Source organism: Petromyzon marinus, chromosome 84 (assembly GCF_048934315.1).
Source record: "Petromyzon marinus isolate PM22_M1 ecotype Great Lakes invasive population chromosome 84, UKy_Petmar_22M1.pri1.0, whole genome shotgun sequence".
Classification (NCBI taxonomy): domain Eukaryota; kingdom Metazoa; phylum Chordata; class Hyperoartia; order Petromyzontiformes; family Petromyzontidae; genus Petromyzon; species Petromyzon marinus.
In genome coordinates, this window is record NC_133749.1 from 635,422 (window position 1) to 652,206 (window position 16,785).

The 16,785-nt window shown below is 56.6% G+C and overlaps 1 protein-coding gene across 1 annotated transcript; it reads left to right on the top strand.

Annotated features, from left to right (window-relative positions):
* The first annotated feature begins 172 nt into the window (after positions 1 to 172).
* On the top strand, positions 173 to 12,280 carry LOC116938266 (uncharacterized). Its single transcript, XM_076057792.1, has 5 exons — positions 173 to 2,831; positions 3,884 to 3,963; positions 4,634 to 4,768; positions 5,911 to 6,106; positions 10,311 to 12,280. Exons 1-5 carry the CDS (start codon positions 1,372 to 1,374, stop codon positions 10,774 to 10,776), a joined length of 2,337 nt encoding a protein of 778 aa, XP_075913907.1. The 5' UTR covers positions 173 to 1,371; the 3' UTR covers positions 10,777 to 12,280.
* Positions 12,281 to 16,785: the final 4,505 nt, after the last annotated feature.

Here is a 16,785-nt window from a genome sequence, read left to right on the forward strand (position 1 = left end):
ATAAAATTCTCACGACGTTTCTACTGCGACACAAAGCAGCAATCATCATCATCGTCAGGTGTGGTGAGGAGGGTGGTGAGGGTGGTGAGGGTGGTGAGAGTGGTGAGGAGGGTGGTGAGGGTGGTGAGGGTGGTGGTGAGGGTGGTGGTGAGGGTGGTGAGGGTGAGGGAGGGTGGTGAGGAGGCGGATTGCGGCCGCTGTCACAGCCCTGCCTCATGAACATTCAACGAGGGGGGCGTGGTTTGTATGCAAGCGATGTGACGTCACTGGCTATGCTAATGAGTCCCAATAAAAAGTGGAGCAACGCGGAATGAGTCACTCAGTTGTCGTGAGAGAGTGGGGAGTGGAGTGATTACACGTGTACACACAGACACAGACACACACACGTGTACACACAGACACACGTGTACACACAGACACACACACGTGTACACACACACACGTGTACACACACAGACACACGTGTACAGACACACACGTGTACACACAGACACACGTGTACACACAGACACACACGTGTACACACACACACACGTGTACACACACACACACGTGTACACACACACGTGTACACACAGACACACACGTGTACACACACACACGTGTACACACACACGTGTACAGACAGACACACACGTGTACACACGTTTACACACAGTTACACACGTGTACACACACGTGTACACATAGCCACACACGTGTAGACAGACACACGTGTACACACAGGTACACATGTGTACACAGATACACACGTGGACACACAGAGACACACGTGTACACACAGACACGTGTACACACAGGTACACACGTGTACACACACGTGTACACACAGACACACACGTGTACACATAGACACACGTGTACACACAAAAACACACGTGTACACAGACACACACGTGTACACACAGACACACACGTGTACACACAGACAGGCGTTGACAGAGAGACGTGGACACATAGACACACGTAGACACACATGGACACACAGACACACACAGACACACACGTGGACACGTAGACACACACGTATACAACACACACACATATACACCATCACCTAACCCATCAACATCACCACCACCGCCTCTGCCACCACCGCCTCCACCACCACCACCACCGCCTCCACCACCACCACCTCAACCACCACCACCTCACCACCACCACCGCCTCCACCACCACCACCGCCACCACCTCCACCACCACCACCAGCACCACCGCCACCACCTCCACCACCTCCACCACCACCACCACCTCACCACCACCACCACCACCACCTCACCCCCTCACCACCACCTCACCACCACCACCACCACCACCACCTCACCACCACCACCTCACCACCACCACCACCTCACCACCACCACCACCACCATGCCGCCCCAACCCCCTTCCCCACCACCACCACCACCTCCACCGTACCGCGACCTCGGCCCCTCCGTGGTCGACCTCCTCACCCCCCTGCCACCGCCACCGCCGCCGCCTGCCGCCGCCATCGCCAACTCGTCGTCCGCGTGCCACCTGGGCGAGTGGGAGCCCAGCCTCACCGTGGTGCCTGTCGTCTACATGATCATCTTCGTCGCCGGCGTCGTCGGCAACGGCCTCGTGCTCTGGATCTCCGCCCGCGGCGTGCGCTGCTGCCGCCGCCGCCGCCGCCCCGGCCGTAGCGGCCCTGGCGGCGGCGGCGGCGGAGGGGCCCCCGGTGGGTCTGGCGGTGGCGGAGGGGCCCCCGGTGGGTCTGGCGGCGGAGGGGCCCCCGGTGGGTCTGGCGGCGGCGGAGGGGCCCCCGGTGGGTCTGGCGGCGGCGGCGGCGCTGGGTGCGGTGGTCGTGGGAGACCCACCGGCGGATCTCACACGGGCCCTGCCGGTGGATCTCACACCGGCGGATCTCCCACCGGTGGATCTCCCATCGGCGGGCCTCCCAACGGCGGATCTTCCACCGGTGGATCTCACACCGGCGGATTTCCCACCGGTGGATCTCCCACTGCTGGATCTCCCACTGCTGGATCTCACACCGGTGGATCTCCCACCGGCGGATCTTCCACTGCTGGATCTCACACCGGCGGATTTCCCACCGGTGGATCTCCCACTGCTGGATCTCACACCGGTGAATCTCCCACCGGCGAATCTCCCACCGGTGAATCTCCCACCGTCCCCGCCAGCCCCTCCGCCCCCTCCCCCCGCCCGCCACCACCGCCTCCACCGCCTCCACCGCCTCCTCCACCGCCTCCTCCTCCTCCTCCTCCTCCTCCGCCCCCGCGGCGCTCCGCCGACGCTCCGCGCCGCGTGGCCGACGTGTACATCGTGAGCCTGGCGACGGCCGACCTCGTCTTCCTCGCCACGCTGCCCCTGTGGGCCGCGTCGACGGCGATGCGCTACCGCTGGCCCTTCGGCGGCGCCCTCTGCCGCGCCAGCGCCCTCGTCAACCACGTCAACATGCACGCCAGCGTCTTCTGCCTCACGTGCCTGAGCTTCGACCGCTACATCGCCGTGGTGCACGCCGTGCCCTCGGCGGCCATGCGCAGCAGGAGGCACGCGGCGCGGTCCGCGGTGCTGGTGTGGGTGCTGGCGCTGTTGGCGTCGCTGCCCGCGGCTTTGCTGAGGACCACCGTGGCAAGGGTGGCGGGAGGCGTGGTGGCGCACGGTGGCGGCGGAGGCGGTGGTGGAGGCGGCGGAGGCGGTGGAGGCGGCGGCGGTGACTTTGATGGGTTGGAGATGCCGGGGAATGGTCAACAACAACAACAACATCAGCATCAGTATTATTATCAGCATGGCGGTGGGATGGACGGGTTCGATGGAGGAGCGGTTGATGGAGGTAGGTGGTGGTGGTGGTTGTTGAGGTGGTGGTGATGGTGGTGGTTGTTGAGGTATTGGTGGTCGTTGAGGTGGTGGTGGTTGAGATATGGTTGAAGTGGTGATGATGATAGAAATTGTTGATCGTGGAGGTGGTGGTGGTGGTTGAGGTGGTAGTGGTTGAGGTGCTGATTGTTGAGGTGGTGGTGGTTGAGGTGGTGGTGGCGGTGACTTTGATGGGTTGGAGATGCCGGGGAATGTTCAACAACAACAACAACATCAGTATTATTATCAGCATGGCGGTGGCGGTGGGATGGACGGGTTCGATGGAGGAGCGGTTGATGGAGGTAGGTGGTGGTGATGGTGGTGGTGGTGGTGGAGGTGGTGGTGCTGGTGGTGGTGGTTGAGATATGGTTGAGGTGGTGATGATGATGATGATAGAGGTTGTTGATGGTGGAGGTGGTGATGGTGGTTGAGGTGGTGATGGTGGTTGAGGTGGTGGTGGTGGTGGTGGAGGCGGCGGTGACTTTGATGGGTTGGAGATGCCGGGGAATGTTCAACAACAACAACAACATCATCAGTATTATTATCAGCATGGCGGTGGCGGTGGGATGGACGGGTTCGATGGAGGAGCGGTTGATGGAGGTAGGTGGTGGTGGTGGTGGTGGTGGTTGAGGTGGTGGTGGTGGTGGTTGAGGTGGTGGTGGTTGAGGTGGTGGTGGTTGAGGTGGTGGTGGTGGAGGTGGTGGAGGTGATGGTGGTTGAGGTGGTGGTGATGGTGGTGGTTATGGTTGAGGTGGTGGTGGTTGAGGTGGTGTTGATGGTGGTGGTTTAGGTGGTGATGGTGGTTGAGGTGGTGGTTGACGTGATGGTGGATGAGGTGGTGGTGGTTGAGGTGGTGGTGGTTGAGGTGGTGATGATGCTAGAGATTGTTGATGGTGGTTGAGGTGGTGGTGGATGAGGATGTGGTGTTTGAGGTGGTGGTGGTTGAGGTGGTGGTGGTTGAGGTGGTGGTGGTTGAGGTGGTGGTGGAGGTGGTGGAGGTGGAGGTGGTGGTGGTTGAGGTGGTGGTGGTGACTTTGACGGGTTGGAGATGCCGGGGAATGGTCAACACCAACAACAACATCATCATCAGTATTATTATCAGCATGGCGGTGGCGGTGGGATGGACGGGTTCGATGGAGGAGCGGTTGATGGAGGTAGGTGGTGGTGGTGGTTGAGGTGGTGGTGGTGGTTGAGGTGGTGGTGGTCGAGGTGGTGGTGGTTGAGATATGGTTGAGGTGGTGATAATGATGATGATGATAGAGGTTGTTGATGGTGGTGATGGTGGTTGAGGTGGTGATGGTGGTTGAGGTGGTGGTGATGGTGGTTGAGGTGGGGGTGGTGGTTGAGGTGGTGGTAGGTGAGCTGGTGGTTAAGGTGGTGGTGGTTGGGATATGGTTGAGGTGGTGGTGATGATGATGATGATAGAGGTTGTTGATGGTGGAGGTGGTGGTGATGGTTGAGGTGATGATGGTTGAGGTGGTGATGGTGGTTGAGGTGGTGATGGTTGAGGTGATGGTGGTTGAGGTGGTGGTGATGGTGGTGGAGGTGGTGATGTTTGAGGTGGTGGTGGTTGAGGTGGTGTTGAAGGTGGTGGTTTAGGTGGTGATGGTGGTTGAGGTGGTGGTTGAGGTGATGGTGGTTGAGGTGGTGGTGGTGGTTGAGGTGGTGGTGGTGGTGGTTGAGGTGGTGATGATGATAGAGATTGTTGATGGTGGTCGAGGTGGTGGTGGTTGAGGATGCGGTGTTTGAGGTGGTGGTGGTTGAGGTGGTGGTGGTTGTTGAGGTGGTGGTGGTTGAGGTGGTGGTGGTGACTTTGATGGGTTGGAGATGCCGGGGAATGGTCAACACCAACAACAACATCATCATCAGTATTATTATCAGCATGGCGGTGGCGGTGGGATGGACGGGTTCGATGGAGGAGCGGTTGATGGAGGTAGGTGGTGGTGGTGGTGGTTGAGGTGGTGGTGGTGGAGATGGTGGTGCTGGTGGTTGAGGTGGTGGTGGTGGAGGTTGAGTTGGCGATGGTGGTTGATGGAGGTAGGTGGTTGAGGTGGTGGTGGTTGAGGTTGAGGTGGTGGTGGTGGTTGAGGTCGTGGTTGAGGTGGTTGAGATATGGTTGAGGTGGTGATGATGATGATAGAGGTTGTTGATGGTGGAGGTGGTGGCGATGGTTGAGGTGATGGTGGTTGAGGTGGTGATGGTGGTTGAGGTGGTTGAGGTGGTGGTGATGGTGGTTGAGGTGGTGGTGGTTGAGATGGTGGTGGTGATGGTTGAAGTGATGGTGGAGGTGGTGGTGATGGTGGAGGTGGTAGTGATGGCTGAGGCGATGGTGGTTGAGGTGGTGGTGGTTGAGGTGGTGATGGTGGATGAGGTGGTGGTGATGGTGGTGGAGGTGGTGGTGATGGTGATGGAGGTGGTGATGGTTGAGGTGATGGTGGTTGAGGTGATGGTGGTTGAGGTGGTGGTGGTTGAGGTGGTGGTGGTTGAGGTGATGGTGGTTGAGGTGGTGGTGATGGTGGTTTAGGTGGTGATGGTTGAGGTGGTGGTGATGGTGGTTGAGGTGATGGTGGTTGAGGTGGTGGTGGTTGAGGTGGTGGTGATGGTGGTGGTGGTAGAGGTGGTGGTTGAAGTGGTGGTGGTTGTGGTGGTCATGTCATTATCACTAGTATCATTCACATCTCTCCACCCACCCACCCACCACTCCACCCACCACTCCACCCACCCACCACACCACCACCACCCCACCCACCACCACCCCACACACCACCACCACCACCCCACCCACCACACCACCATCACACCACCACCACACCACACCACCACACCACCACCACACCACCACCACACCACCACCACCACCCCACCGACACCACCACCACCACCACTACCACACCACCCACCACCACCCACCACCACCACACCACCACCACACCACCACCACACCATCACCACACCATCACCACACCACGCACCCACACCACCACCACCCACACCACCACCACCCACCCACACCACCACCACCACCACACCACCACACCACCACCCCACCCACCTCTGTGCCTCTCCCACCGGCAGGTGGCGAGTGGGACGTGGACCCGGCCACAGTAACGTGGAGTTGCGAGATGCAATTCCCCACGACGGACGAGCACGAAGTCGCCGTCTGGACCGCTTCCATTTCATTCTCTGTGACGCTCCTGTCGTTCCTGCTGCCCGAGATCGTCATCTGTTACTGTTACTGTGCCATTGCTAAGAAGCTGAGCTATCACTTTGGGTGAGTGTCATCATAATCATCATCAGTAGTATCATCATCAGTAGTAGTATCATCATCATCAGTAGTATCATCATCAGTAGTAGTATCATCATCATCAGTAGTAGTATCATCATTATCAGTAGTATCATCATCATCATCAGTATCATCATCATCAGTAGTAGTATCATCATCATCATCAGTAGTAGTAGCATCATCAGTAGTAGCAGCATCATCATCAGTAGTAGTAGTATCATCATCATCATCAGTAGTATCATCAGTAGCAGTAGTATCATCATCAGTAGTATCATCATCATCATCAGTAGTAGTATCATCATCAGTAGTAGTAGCAGCATCATCATCAGTAGTAGTATCATCATCAGTAGTAGTAGTATCATCATCATCAGTAGTAGTATCATCATCAGTAGTAGTAGTATCATCATCATCAGTAGTAGTATCATCATCAGTAGTAGTAGTAGTATCATCATCATCAGTAGTAGTATCATCATCAGTAGTAGTATCATCATTATCATCAGTAGTATCATCATCAGTAGAATCATCATCAGTAGTAGTATTATCATCATCATCAGTAGTAGTATCATCATCATCGGTAGTAGTATCATCAGTAGTATCATCATCATTAGTATTATCATCAGTAGAATCATCATCAGTAGTATCATCATCAGTAGTAGTATCATCATTATCATCAGTAGTAGTATCATCATTATCATCAGTAGTATCATTATCATCAGTAGTATCATTATCATCAGTAGTATCATCATCATCATCAGTAGTATCATCATCATCATCAGTAGTATCATCATCATCAGTAGTATCATCATCAGTAGTATCATCAATCCACAGCAGACTCCCTGTGTCTCCCCGTGTCTCACCCCGTGTCTCACCCCGTGTCTCACCCCGTGTCTCCCCATGTCTCACCCCGTGTCTCTCCCCGTGTCTCACCCCGTGTCTCACCCCGTGTCTCACCCCGTGTCTCCCCATGTCTCACCCCGTGTGTCTCCCCGTGTCTCACCCCGTGTCTCACCCCGTGTCTCCCCATGTCTCACCCCGTGTGTCTCACCCCGTGTCTCACCCCGTGTCTCACCCCGTGTCATCTCCCCGTGTCTCACCCCGTCTCACCCCGTGTCTCACCCTGTGTCTCCCCATGTCATTTCCCCGTGTCATCTCCCCGTGTCTCCACGTGTTTCACCCCGTGTCTCACCCCGTGTCTCACCCCGTGTCTCTCCCCGTGTCTCTCCCCGTGTCTCTCCCCGTGTCACCCCGTGTCTCATCCCGTGTCTCTCCCCGTGTCTCCCCGTGTCTCCCCATGTCTCACCCCGTGTCATCTCCCCGTGTCTCACCCCGTGTCTCTCCCCGTGTCTCCCCGTGTCTCCCCATGTCTCACCCCGTGTCATCTCCCCGTGTCTCACCCCGTGTCTCACCCCGTGTCTTCCCGTGTCTCCACGTGTCTCCCGGTGTCTCTCTCCCCGTGTCTCACCCCGTGTCATCTCCCCGTGTCTCACCCCGGGTCTCCTGCTATCTCCCCGTGTCTCACCCCGTGTCTCACCCCGTGTCTCCACGTGTCTCACCCCGTGTCTCTCCCCGTGTCTCCACGTGTCTCCACGTGTCTCACCCCGTGTCTCACCCCGTGTCTCCACGTGTCTCACCCCGTGTCTCGTGCTATCTGCCCGTGTCTCACCCCGTGTCTCGTGCTATCTGCCCGTGTCTCTCCTCGTGCCATTTCCCCGTGTCATCTCCCCGTGTCTCACCCCGTGTCTCACCCCGTGTCTCCCCGTGTCTCACCCCGTGTCATCTCCCCGTGTCTCACCCCGTGTCTCACCCCGTGTCTCCCCGTGTCTCACCCCGTGTCATCTCCCCGTGTCTCCCCGTGTCTCTCCCCGTGTCTCCCCATGTCTCCCCATGTCTCTCCCCGTGTCTCCCCATGTCTCCCCGTGTCTCACCCCGTGTCTCACCCCGTGTCTCACCCCGTGTCATCTCCCCGTGTCTCACCCCGTGTCTCTCCCCGTGCCTCCCCGTGTCTCACCCCGTGTCTCACCCCGTGTCTCACCCCGTGTCTCCTGCTATCTCCCCGTGTCTCACCCCGTGTCTCCCCATGTCTCTCCCCGTGTCTCACCCCGTGTCTCTCCCCGTGTCTCCCCATGTCTCCCCATGTCTCTCCCCGTGTCTCCCCATGTCTCCCCGTGTCTCACCCCGTGTCTCACCCCGTGTCTCACCCCGCGTCTCACCCCGTGTCTCACCCCGTGTCTCCCCGTGTCATCTCCCCGTGTCTCACCCCGTGTCATCTCCCCGTGTCTCACCCCGTGTCTCTCCCCGTGTCTCACCCCATGTCTCCACGTGTCTCCCGGTGTCTCTCTCCCCGTGTCTCACCCCGTGTCATCTCCCCGTGTCTCCACGTGTTTCACCCCGTGTCTCACCCCGTGTCTCTCCCCGTGTCTCTCCCCGTGTCTCTCCCCGTGTCACCCCGTGTCTCACCCCGTGTCTCTCCCCGTGTCTCCCCGTGTCTCCCCATGTCTCACCCCGTGTCATCTCCCCGTGTCTCACCCCGTGTCTCTCCCCGTGTCTCCCCGTGTCTCCCCATGTCTCACCCCGTGTCATCTCCCCGTGTCTCACCCCGTGTCTCACCCCGTGTCTTCCCGTGTCTCCACGTGTCTCCCGGTGTCTCTCTCCCCGTGTCTCACCCCGTGTCATCTCCCCGTGTCTCACCCCGGGTCTCCTGCTATCTCCCCGTGTCTCACCCCGTGTCTCACCCCGTGTCTCCACGTGTCTCACCCCGTGTCTCTCCCCGTGTCTCCACGTGTCTCACCCCGTGTCTCACCCCGTGTCTCCACGTGTCTCACCCCGTGTCTCGTGCTATCTGCCCGTGTCTCACCCCGTGTCTCGTGCTATCTGCCCGTGTCTCTCCTCGTGCCATTTCCCCGTGTCATCTCCCCGTGTCTCACCCCGTGTCTCACCCCGTGTCTCCCCGTGTCTCACCCCGTGTCATCTCCCCGTGTCTCACCCCGTGTCTCACCCCGTGTCTCCCCGTGTCTCACCCCGTGTCATCTCCCCGTGTCTCCCCGTGTCTCTCCCCGTGTCTCCCCATGTCTCCCCATGTCTCTCCCCGTGTCTCCCCATGTCTCCCCGTGTCTCACCCCGTGTCTCACCCCGTGTCTCACCCCGTGTCATCTCCCCGTGTCTCACCCCGTGTCTCTCCCCGTGCCTCCCCGTGTCTCACCCCGTGTCTCACCCCGTGTCTCACCCCGTGTCTCCTGCTATCTCCCCGTGTCTCACCCCGTGTCTCCCCATGTCTCTCCCCGTGTCTCACCCCGTGTCTCTCCCCGTGTCTCCCCATGTCTCCCCATGTCTCTCCCCGTGTCTCCCCATGTCTCCCCGTGTCTCACCCCGTGTCTCACCCCGTGTCTCACCCCGCGTCTCACCCCGTGTCTCACCCCGTGTCTCCCCGTGTCATCTCCCCGTGTCTCACCCCGTGTCATCTCCCCGTGTCTCACCCCGTGTCTCTCCCCGTGTCTCACCCCATGTCTCCCCATGTCTCTCCCCGTGTCTCACCCTGTCTCCCCGTGTCTCTCCCCGTGTCTCCTCGTGTCTCTCCCCGTGTCTCTCCCCGTGTCTCCTCGTGACTCACCCCGTGTCTCACCCCGTGTCTCCCCGTGTCTCTCCCCGTGTCTCCCCGTGTCTCCCCATGTCTCACCCCGTGTCTCCCCGTGTCTCACCCCGTGTCTCACCCCGTGTCATCTCCCCGTGTCTCCCCGTGTCTCACCCCGTGTCTCACCCCGTGTCTCCTGCTATCTCCCCGTGTGTTACCCCGTGTCTCACCCCGTGTCTCCTGCTATCTCCCCGTGTCTCACCCCGTGTCTCACCCCGTGTCTCCTGCTATCTCCCCGTGTGTTACCCCGTGTCTCACCCCGTGTCTCCTGCTATCTCCCCGTGTCTCACCCCGTGTCTCCCCGTGTCATATCCCCGTGTCTCACCCCGTGTCGCCCCGTGTCTCACCCCGTGTCTCCTGCTATCTCTCCGTGTCTCACCCCGTGTCATCTCCCTGTGTCTCCCCGTGTCTCACCCCGTGTCTCACCCCGTGTCTCCCCATGTCTCACCCCGTGTCTCTCCCCGTGTCTCCTGCTATCTCCCCGTGTCTCACCCCGTGTCTCACCCCATGTCATCATCTCCCCACCCACCACACACCACCCACACACCACCAACCCCTACCCAGACGCGTGCGTCACCAGCAGCGCGTCCGTCGGCAGCTCCTCCGCACCATCGCGTGCCTCGTGGCGGCCTTCACGGCCTGCTGGCTGCCCTTCCACGTGGTGCGCACCCTCGACGCCTTCCGCTGGCTCGGCTGGCTGCCCGACATCTGCGCCTTCGACCGCTTGCTGGCCTACGCGAACCCCTACGCGGTCTGCCTGGGCTACCTCAACAGCTGCCTCAACCCGTTCCTCTACGCCTTCTGTGACGGAGCCTTCCGGCTGCAGTGCCGGAGGCTACTGCTCGGATCGCCGCTCATCAAGAGGGTCTTGAGACGCGGCGGTGGTGGTGGTGGTGGTGGAGGTGGTCGTGGTGGTGGTGGTGGAGGTGGTGGTGGTGGTGGTGCGACGGAGGTGGAGGATGGGGTCAATGTCACCGGTGGGGTTGAAAACAGTCGCTCGGAGGTCGTGTCGATGTCGACCGTCATCTGAAGTGGCGGTGGCGGTGGTGGTGACGGTGGTGGTGACGGTGGTGGTGGTGACGGTGGTGGTGACGGTGGTGGTGGTGACGGTGGTGGTGGTGGAGGTGGTGGTGATGGTGGTTGTTGTGGTAGTGGTGGTGGTGGTGACGGTGGTGGAGGTGGTGGTGGTGACGGTGGTGGTGGTGGAGGTGGTAGTGGTGGTGGTGGTGGAGATGGTAGTGGTAGTGGTGGAGATGGTAGTAGTGGTGGTGGTGGAGATGGTAGTGGTGGTGGAGATGGTAGTGGAGGAGGAGGAGGTGGTGGTGGTAGTGGTGGTGGAGATGGTAGTGGTGGTAGTGGAGGAGGAGGTGGTGGTGGTGGTAGTGGTGGAGGTAGTAGTAGTGGTGGTGGAGATGGTAGTGGTGGTGAAGGTGGTGGTGGTAGTGAAGGTGGTGGTGGTAGTGGTGGTGGTGATGGTGGTGGCGTTGGTGCCTGACTATTTTGTACCATCGGACACTCCACCCCCACAACTCCCAATCGGTGATAGGGCAGTTGTGGAGAGAGTGGAGAGTTTCCCATACCTGGGCAGTGTGCTTATGACCGGCTCCAGTTTAACAGCAGAGGTCTCACTCCGAATCAGTCGAGCGGCAATATCTTTTCATCGGTTGCGTAACGCTGTGTGGAAGCTACCTGGTCTGTCGCTCCGCACTAAGCTTCAGGTCTTCTCGGCCACGGTCATTCCCTCCCTTCTCTACGCTTGCGAAACGTGGACCCCCCTAATGGAACATCTTCGCCGGTTAGAAACATTTAGGCTGGCCTGCCTACGATCCATCCTGGGTTTAACCAGGCAGGATTGTGTGAGGAGCTCACAAATCCTTGAAAGGTCTGGGCAAGGTCCCATCGGTGAGCTCCTCCGGCGGGCAAGGCTGCGATGGCTGGGTCATGTAGCCCGCATTCCCAGCCACCGCATGCCGAAACAGCTTTTGTTCGGCCGGATCGAGGGGGCTAAACGGGCGCGGCACGGGCTAGAGAAGAGATGGAGTGATGTGGTACAGGAGGACGTGGAGCTGAGTGGACTTGCCGATGACCGGTACCAGCGGTGTCAAGATCGGCCTCTGTGGAGGAGGCTCGTGAAGGACGCTGCTACTGGGCAGTTGGAGGCAGTCGCCCTCCAACAACAACGGAGGGCGGAGGAGCGACGCTCACAACAACGAGCGGAGCGCCGGGTGGCTAAAGCGCAGCAGGTTGGCACAGTAGGGGGCACAGGTGGTGCATCAGCCAGTCATCTCAGTCAGTCGACCCGTGGCACCTGAGTCTGCCCCGTGACCTCCTGCCAGCGGGCGTTCGACACTTCACGTGGTAGCCTCAAGGTGCACCTAGCCTGGCACAAGCGTCGTGGTGACGTCACCTCCACTTAGTTGGCGAATGGCGGTTGTTATTGTTGTGTATTCACAAGCTTCGGTCAATGTATATGGGGCCGTCCATAAATGACGTCACGCACCTGGGGGAGGGGGGGAGGGGGTGTCAGACATTTGTGACGATGTGTGACGAGGTGGGGGGGGAGGGGGTGAGAAATGTGACGTCACATCAAAGTGCGCAACTTTATAAATGACGACACACGTTCTGCTTAATTAAATAGACTTGTTAATAATTGTTTTCTCCTGCAACGTCAGAGTGTAAGCGCCACATTAAATACGCCACACTACAATGTGACTTTAATACTTTAAGGCGATTTGAACCGTGTTTTATTTTTGGGGGGAGGGGCAGAGCTTTGTGACGTCATATTTGAGGGGGGTCTGACTTTTTGTGACGTCATATTTGAGTGGGGGGAGGGGGTTCTGACTTTTTGTGACGTCATATTTGAGGGGGGTCTGACTTTTTGTGACGTCATATTTGAGGGGGGCGGGGGCTCTGACTTTGTGAGGTCATATTTGAGGCGGGGGGTCTGACTTTTTGTGACGTCATATTTGAGGGGGGGTGGTCTGACTTTTTGTGACGTCACATTTGAGTGGGGGGGGGGGTGTCTGTCTTTTTGTGACGTCATATTTGAGGGGGGGAGGGTCTGACTTTTTGTGACGTCATATTTGAGGGGGGTGTCTAACTTTTTGTGACGTCATATTTGGGGGGGTCTGACTTTTTGTGACGTCATATTTGAGGGGGGTCTGACTTTTTGTGACGTCATATTTGAGGGGGGGGTGGTCTGACTTTTTGTGACGTCTCATTTGAGGGGGGGGTCTTACTTTTTGTGACGTCATATTTGAGGGGGGGGGTGGTCTGACTTTTTGTGACGTCATGCGACGAATGGGGGGGGGGGGTCAAAATTCGTCAAAAAATCGCGTGACGTCATTTATGAACGGCCTCCTTAGACGTTAACGGAAGCTTCGGTTGGCTGTAATAATTAATTAGGCACACTGGAGTCGACGTTCCGGGCAACACCCCTTGCCCCCTCCTCGACCTCCATCCGCCTCTCCCTCTCTTCCCCCAAAGCACACACGCACGTGGTCGTGAGCAAGGCCCATTGCCCGGAACGTCGCCTCTTGTACGCGCGGTCCTCGTCGAAAACCGCACTCGCGTTGAATGGCAGCTGTAGCAGCAGTAGCAGTAGCTGTAGTAGTAGTAGCAGCAGTAGTAGTAGTAGCTGTAGTAGTAGTAGCTGTAGTAGTAGCAGCAGCAGTAGTAGTAGCTGTAGTAGTAGTAGCTGTAGTAGTAGTAGCAGCTGTAGTAGCAGCAGTAGTAGTAGCAGTAGCTGTAGTAGCTGTAGTAGTAGTAGCTGTAGTAGTAGTAGTAGCTGTAGTAGCAGCTGTAGCAGCAGTAGTAGTAGCAGCTGTAGTAGTAGCTGTAGTAGTAGCAGCTGTAGCAGCGGCTGTAGTAGCAGCTGTAGTAGTAGCAGCAGCTGTAGTAGTAGCAGCTGTAGTAGCAGCTGTAGTAGCAGCTGTAGTAGTAGCAGTAGCAGCTGTAGTAGCAGTACCAGCAGCAGTAGTAGTAGCAGCTGTAGTAGTAGCAGCTGTAGCAGCGGCTGTAGTAGTAGTAGCTGTAGTAGCAGCTGTAGCAGCAGTAGCAGCAGCTGTAGTAGCGGCTGTAGTAGCAGCTGTAGCAGCAGTAGTAGTAGTAGCTGTAGCAGCAGTAGTAGTAGTAGCTGTAGCAGCAGTAGCAGCTGTAGTAGTAGCAGCTGTAGTAGTAGTAGCTGTAGTAGCTGTAGTAGTAGCAGCAGTAGCAGTAGTAGTAGCTGTAGCAGCAGTAGCAGCTGTAGTAGCAGCTGTAGTAGTAGCAGTAGTAGCAGCTGTAGTAGTAGCAGCTGTAGCAGCAGCTGTAGTAGTAGTAGCTGTAGTAGCTGTAGTAGCAGTAGTAGCAGCTGTAGTAGTAGCTGTAGTAGCTGTAGTAGTAGTAGTAGCTGTAGCAGCAGTAGTAGTAGTAGCTGTAGTAGTAGTAGCTGTAGTAGCTGTAGTAGTAGTAGCAGCTGTAGTAGTAGCAGCTGTAGTAGCAGCGGCTGTAGTAGTAGCAGTAGTAGTAGCAGTAGTAGCTGTAGTAGCAGCTGTAGTAGTAGTAGTAGCAGCAGTAGCAGCTGTAGCAGCAGTAGTAGCAGCTGTAGTAGCAGCAGCTGTAGTAGCAGCAGTAGCAGCTGTAGTAGCAGTAGTAGCAGCTGTAGTAGCAGCAGTAGCAGCTGTGGTAGCAGTAGTAGCAGCTGTAGCAGCAGTAGTAGCAGCTGTAGTAGCAGCAGCTGTAGTAGCAGCAGTAGCAGTAGTAGCAGCTGTAGTAGTAGTAGCAGCTGTAGTAGCAGCTGTAGCAGCAGTAGTAGCAGCTGTAGCAGCAGTAGTAGCAGTAGCTGTAGTAGTAGTAGCTGTAGTAGCTGTAGTAGCAGTAGTAGTAGCAGCTGTAGTAGTAGCAGTAGTAGCAGCTGTAGTAGCAGTAGTAGTAGCGGCTGTAGTAATAGTAGCAGCAGCAGCTGTAGCAGCAGCTGTAGTAGTAGCAGTAGTAGCAGCTGTAGTAGTAGCAGTAGTAGCAGCTGTAGTAGCAGTAGTAGTAGCGGCTGTAGTAGTAGTAGCAGCTGTAGTAGCAGCAGTAGCTGTAGCAGCAGCTGTAGTAGTAGCAGCTGTAGTAGTAGCAGTAGCAGCAGCTGTAGCAGCAGCTGTAGCAGCAGCTGTAGTAGTAGCTGTAGTAGCAGCTGTAGCAGCAGCAGCTGTAATAACAGCAGCTGTAATAGCAACTGTAGTAGTAGCTGTAGTAGTAGCTGTAGCAGCAGCTGTAGTAGCAGCTGTAGTAGCAGTAGCAGCAGTAGTAGCTGTAGTAATAGCAGCAGTAGTAGTAGTAGTAGCTGTAGTAGTAGCTGTAGCAGTAGCTGTAGAAGTAGCTGTAGCAGTAGTTGTAGCTGCAGCAGCTGTTGTAGTAGCTGTAGTAGCAGTAGCAGCAGCTGTAGTAGCAGCTGTAGCAGCAGCTGTAGTAGCAGCTGTAGCAGCAGCTGTAGTAGCAGTAGTAGCTGTAGTAGTAGCTGTAGTAGTAGCAGTAGAAGTAGCTGTAGCAGTAGTTGTAGCTGCAGCAGCTGTAGTAGCAGCTGTAGCAGCAGCTGTAGTAGCAGCTGTAGTAGCGGTTGTAGTAGCAGCTGTAGTAGTAGCAGCAGCTGTAGTAGCAGCTGTAGCAGCGGCTGTAGTAGCAGCTGTAGTAGCGGCTGTAGTAGTAGCAGTAGCAGCAGCAGCTGTAGTAGTAGCAGTAGCAGCAGCTGTAGTAGCAGCTGTAGTAGTAGCAGTAGTAGCAGCTGTAGTAGCAGCTGTAGTAGCAGCTGTAGTAGTAGCAGTAGTAGCAGCTGTAGTAGCAGCTGTAGTAGCAGCTGTAGTAGCAGCTGTAGTAGTAGCAGTAGCAGCAGCTGTAGTAGCAGCTGTAGTAGTAGCTGTAGCAGCAGCTGTAGTAGTAGCAGCTGTAGTAGCAGCTGTAGTAGCAGCTGTAGTAGTAGTTGTAGCTGCAGCAGCAGTAGTAGCAGCTGTAGTAGCAGCTGTAGTAGCAGCTGTAGCAGCAGCTGTCGTAGCAGCTGTAGTAGCGGCTGTAGTAGCAGCTGTAGTAGCGGCTGTAGTAGCAGCTGTAGTAGTAGCAGTAGCAGCAGCTGTAGTAGCAGCTGTAGCAGCGGCTGTAGTAGCAGCTGTAGTAGCGGCTGTAGTAGTAGCAGTAGCAGCAGCAGCTGTAGTAGTAGTAGCAGCTGTAGCAGCAGCTGTAGTAGCAGCTGTAGCAGCAGCGGTAGTAGCAGTAGCAGCAGTAGTCGCTGTAGCAGTAGTAGTAGTAGCTGTAGTAGTAGCAGTAGAAGTAGCTGTAGTAGTAGTTGTAGCTGCATCAGCTGTAGTAGCAGCTGTAGTAGCAGCTGTAGTAGTAGTAACAGTAGTAGCAGCTGTAGTAGCAGCTGTAGTAGTAGTAACAGTAGTAGCAGCTGTAGTAGTAGCAGTAGTAGCAGCTGTAGTAGTAGCAGCAGCTGTAGTAGCAGCTGTAGCAGCAGCTGTAGTAGCAGCAGTAGTCGCTGTAGCAGTAGTAGTATTAGCTGTAGTAGTAGCAGTAGAAGTAGCTGTAGCAGTAGTTGTAGCTGCAGCAGCTGTAGTAGCAGCTGTAGTAGCAGCTGTATCAGCAGCTGCAGTAGTAACAGTAGTAGCAGCTGTAGTAGCAGCAACTGTAGCAGCAGCAGCTGTAGTAGCAGCTGTAGGAGTAGCAGTAGTAGCAGCTGTAGTAGTAGCAGTAGTAGCAGCTGTAGTAGTAGCAGTAGTAGCAGCTGTAGTAGCAGCTGTAGTAGTAGCAGCAGCTGTAGTAGCAGCTGTAGTAGTAGCAGTAGTAGCAGCTGTAGTAGCAGCTGTAGTAGTAGCAGCAGCTGTAGTAGCAGCTGTAGTAGCAGCAACTGTAGCAGGTGACGAGAGTCTCGAATCGCAATGTGTCTAACGGGACGAGAAACACTACTGATGGCTAGAATATCTTTTTCAATAAAAGTATTTTGTATATCAATTATAGCGTGTGTGGGTGAGTGTGTGGGTGTGTGAGTGTGTGAGGGTGAGTGTGTGTGTGAGAGTGTGTG

Excerpts from the sequence above, each read along its gene's own strand:
- LOC116938266 (XM_076057792.1), top strand. The coding sequence starts at position 1,372 with ATGCCGCCCCAACCCCCTTCCCCACCACCACCACCACCTCCACCGTAC. Across the intron at positions 3,964-4,633 it reads GGTGGCGGTGGGATGGACGG|GTGGTGGTGGTGACTTTGAT; the intron begins GTTCGATGGAGG and ends GTGGTGGTTGAG. Across the intron at positions 6,107-10,310 it reads AAGCTGAGCTATCACTTTGG|ACGCGTGCGTCACCAGCAGC; the intron begins GTGAGTGTCATC and ends ACCCCTACCCAG.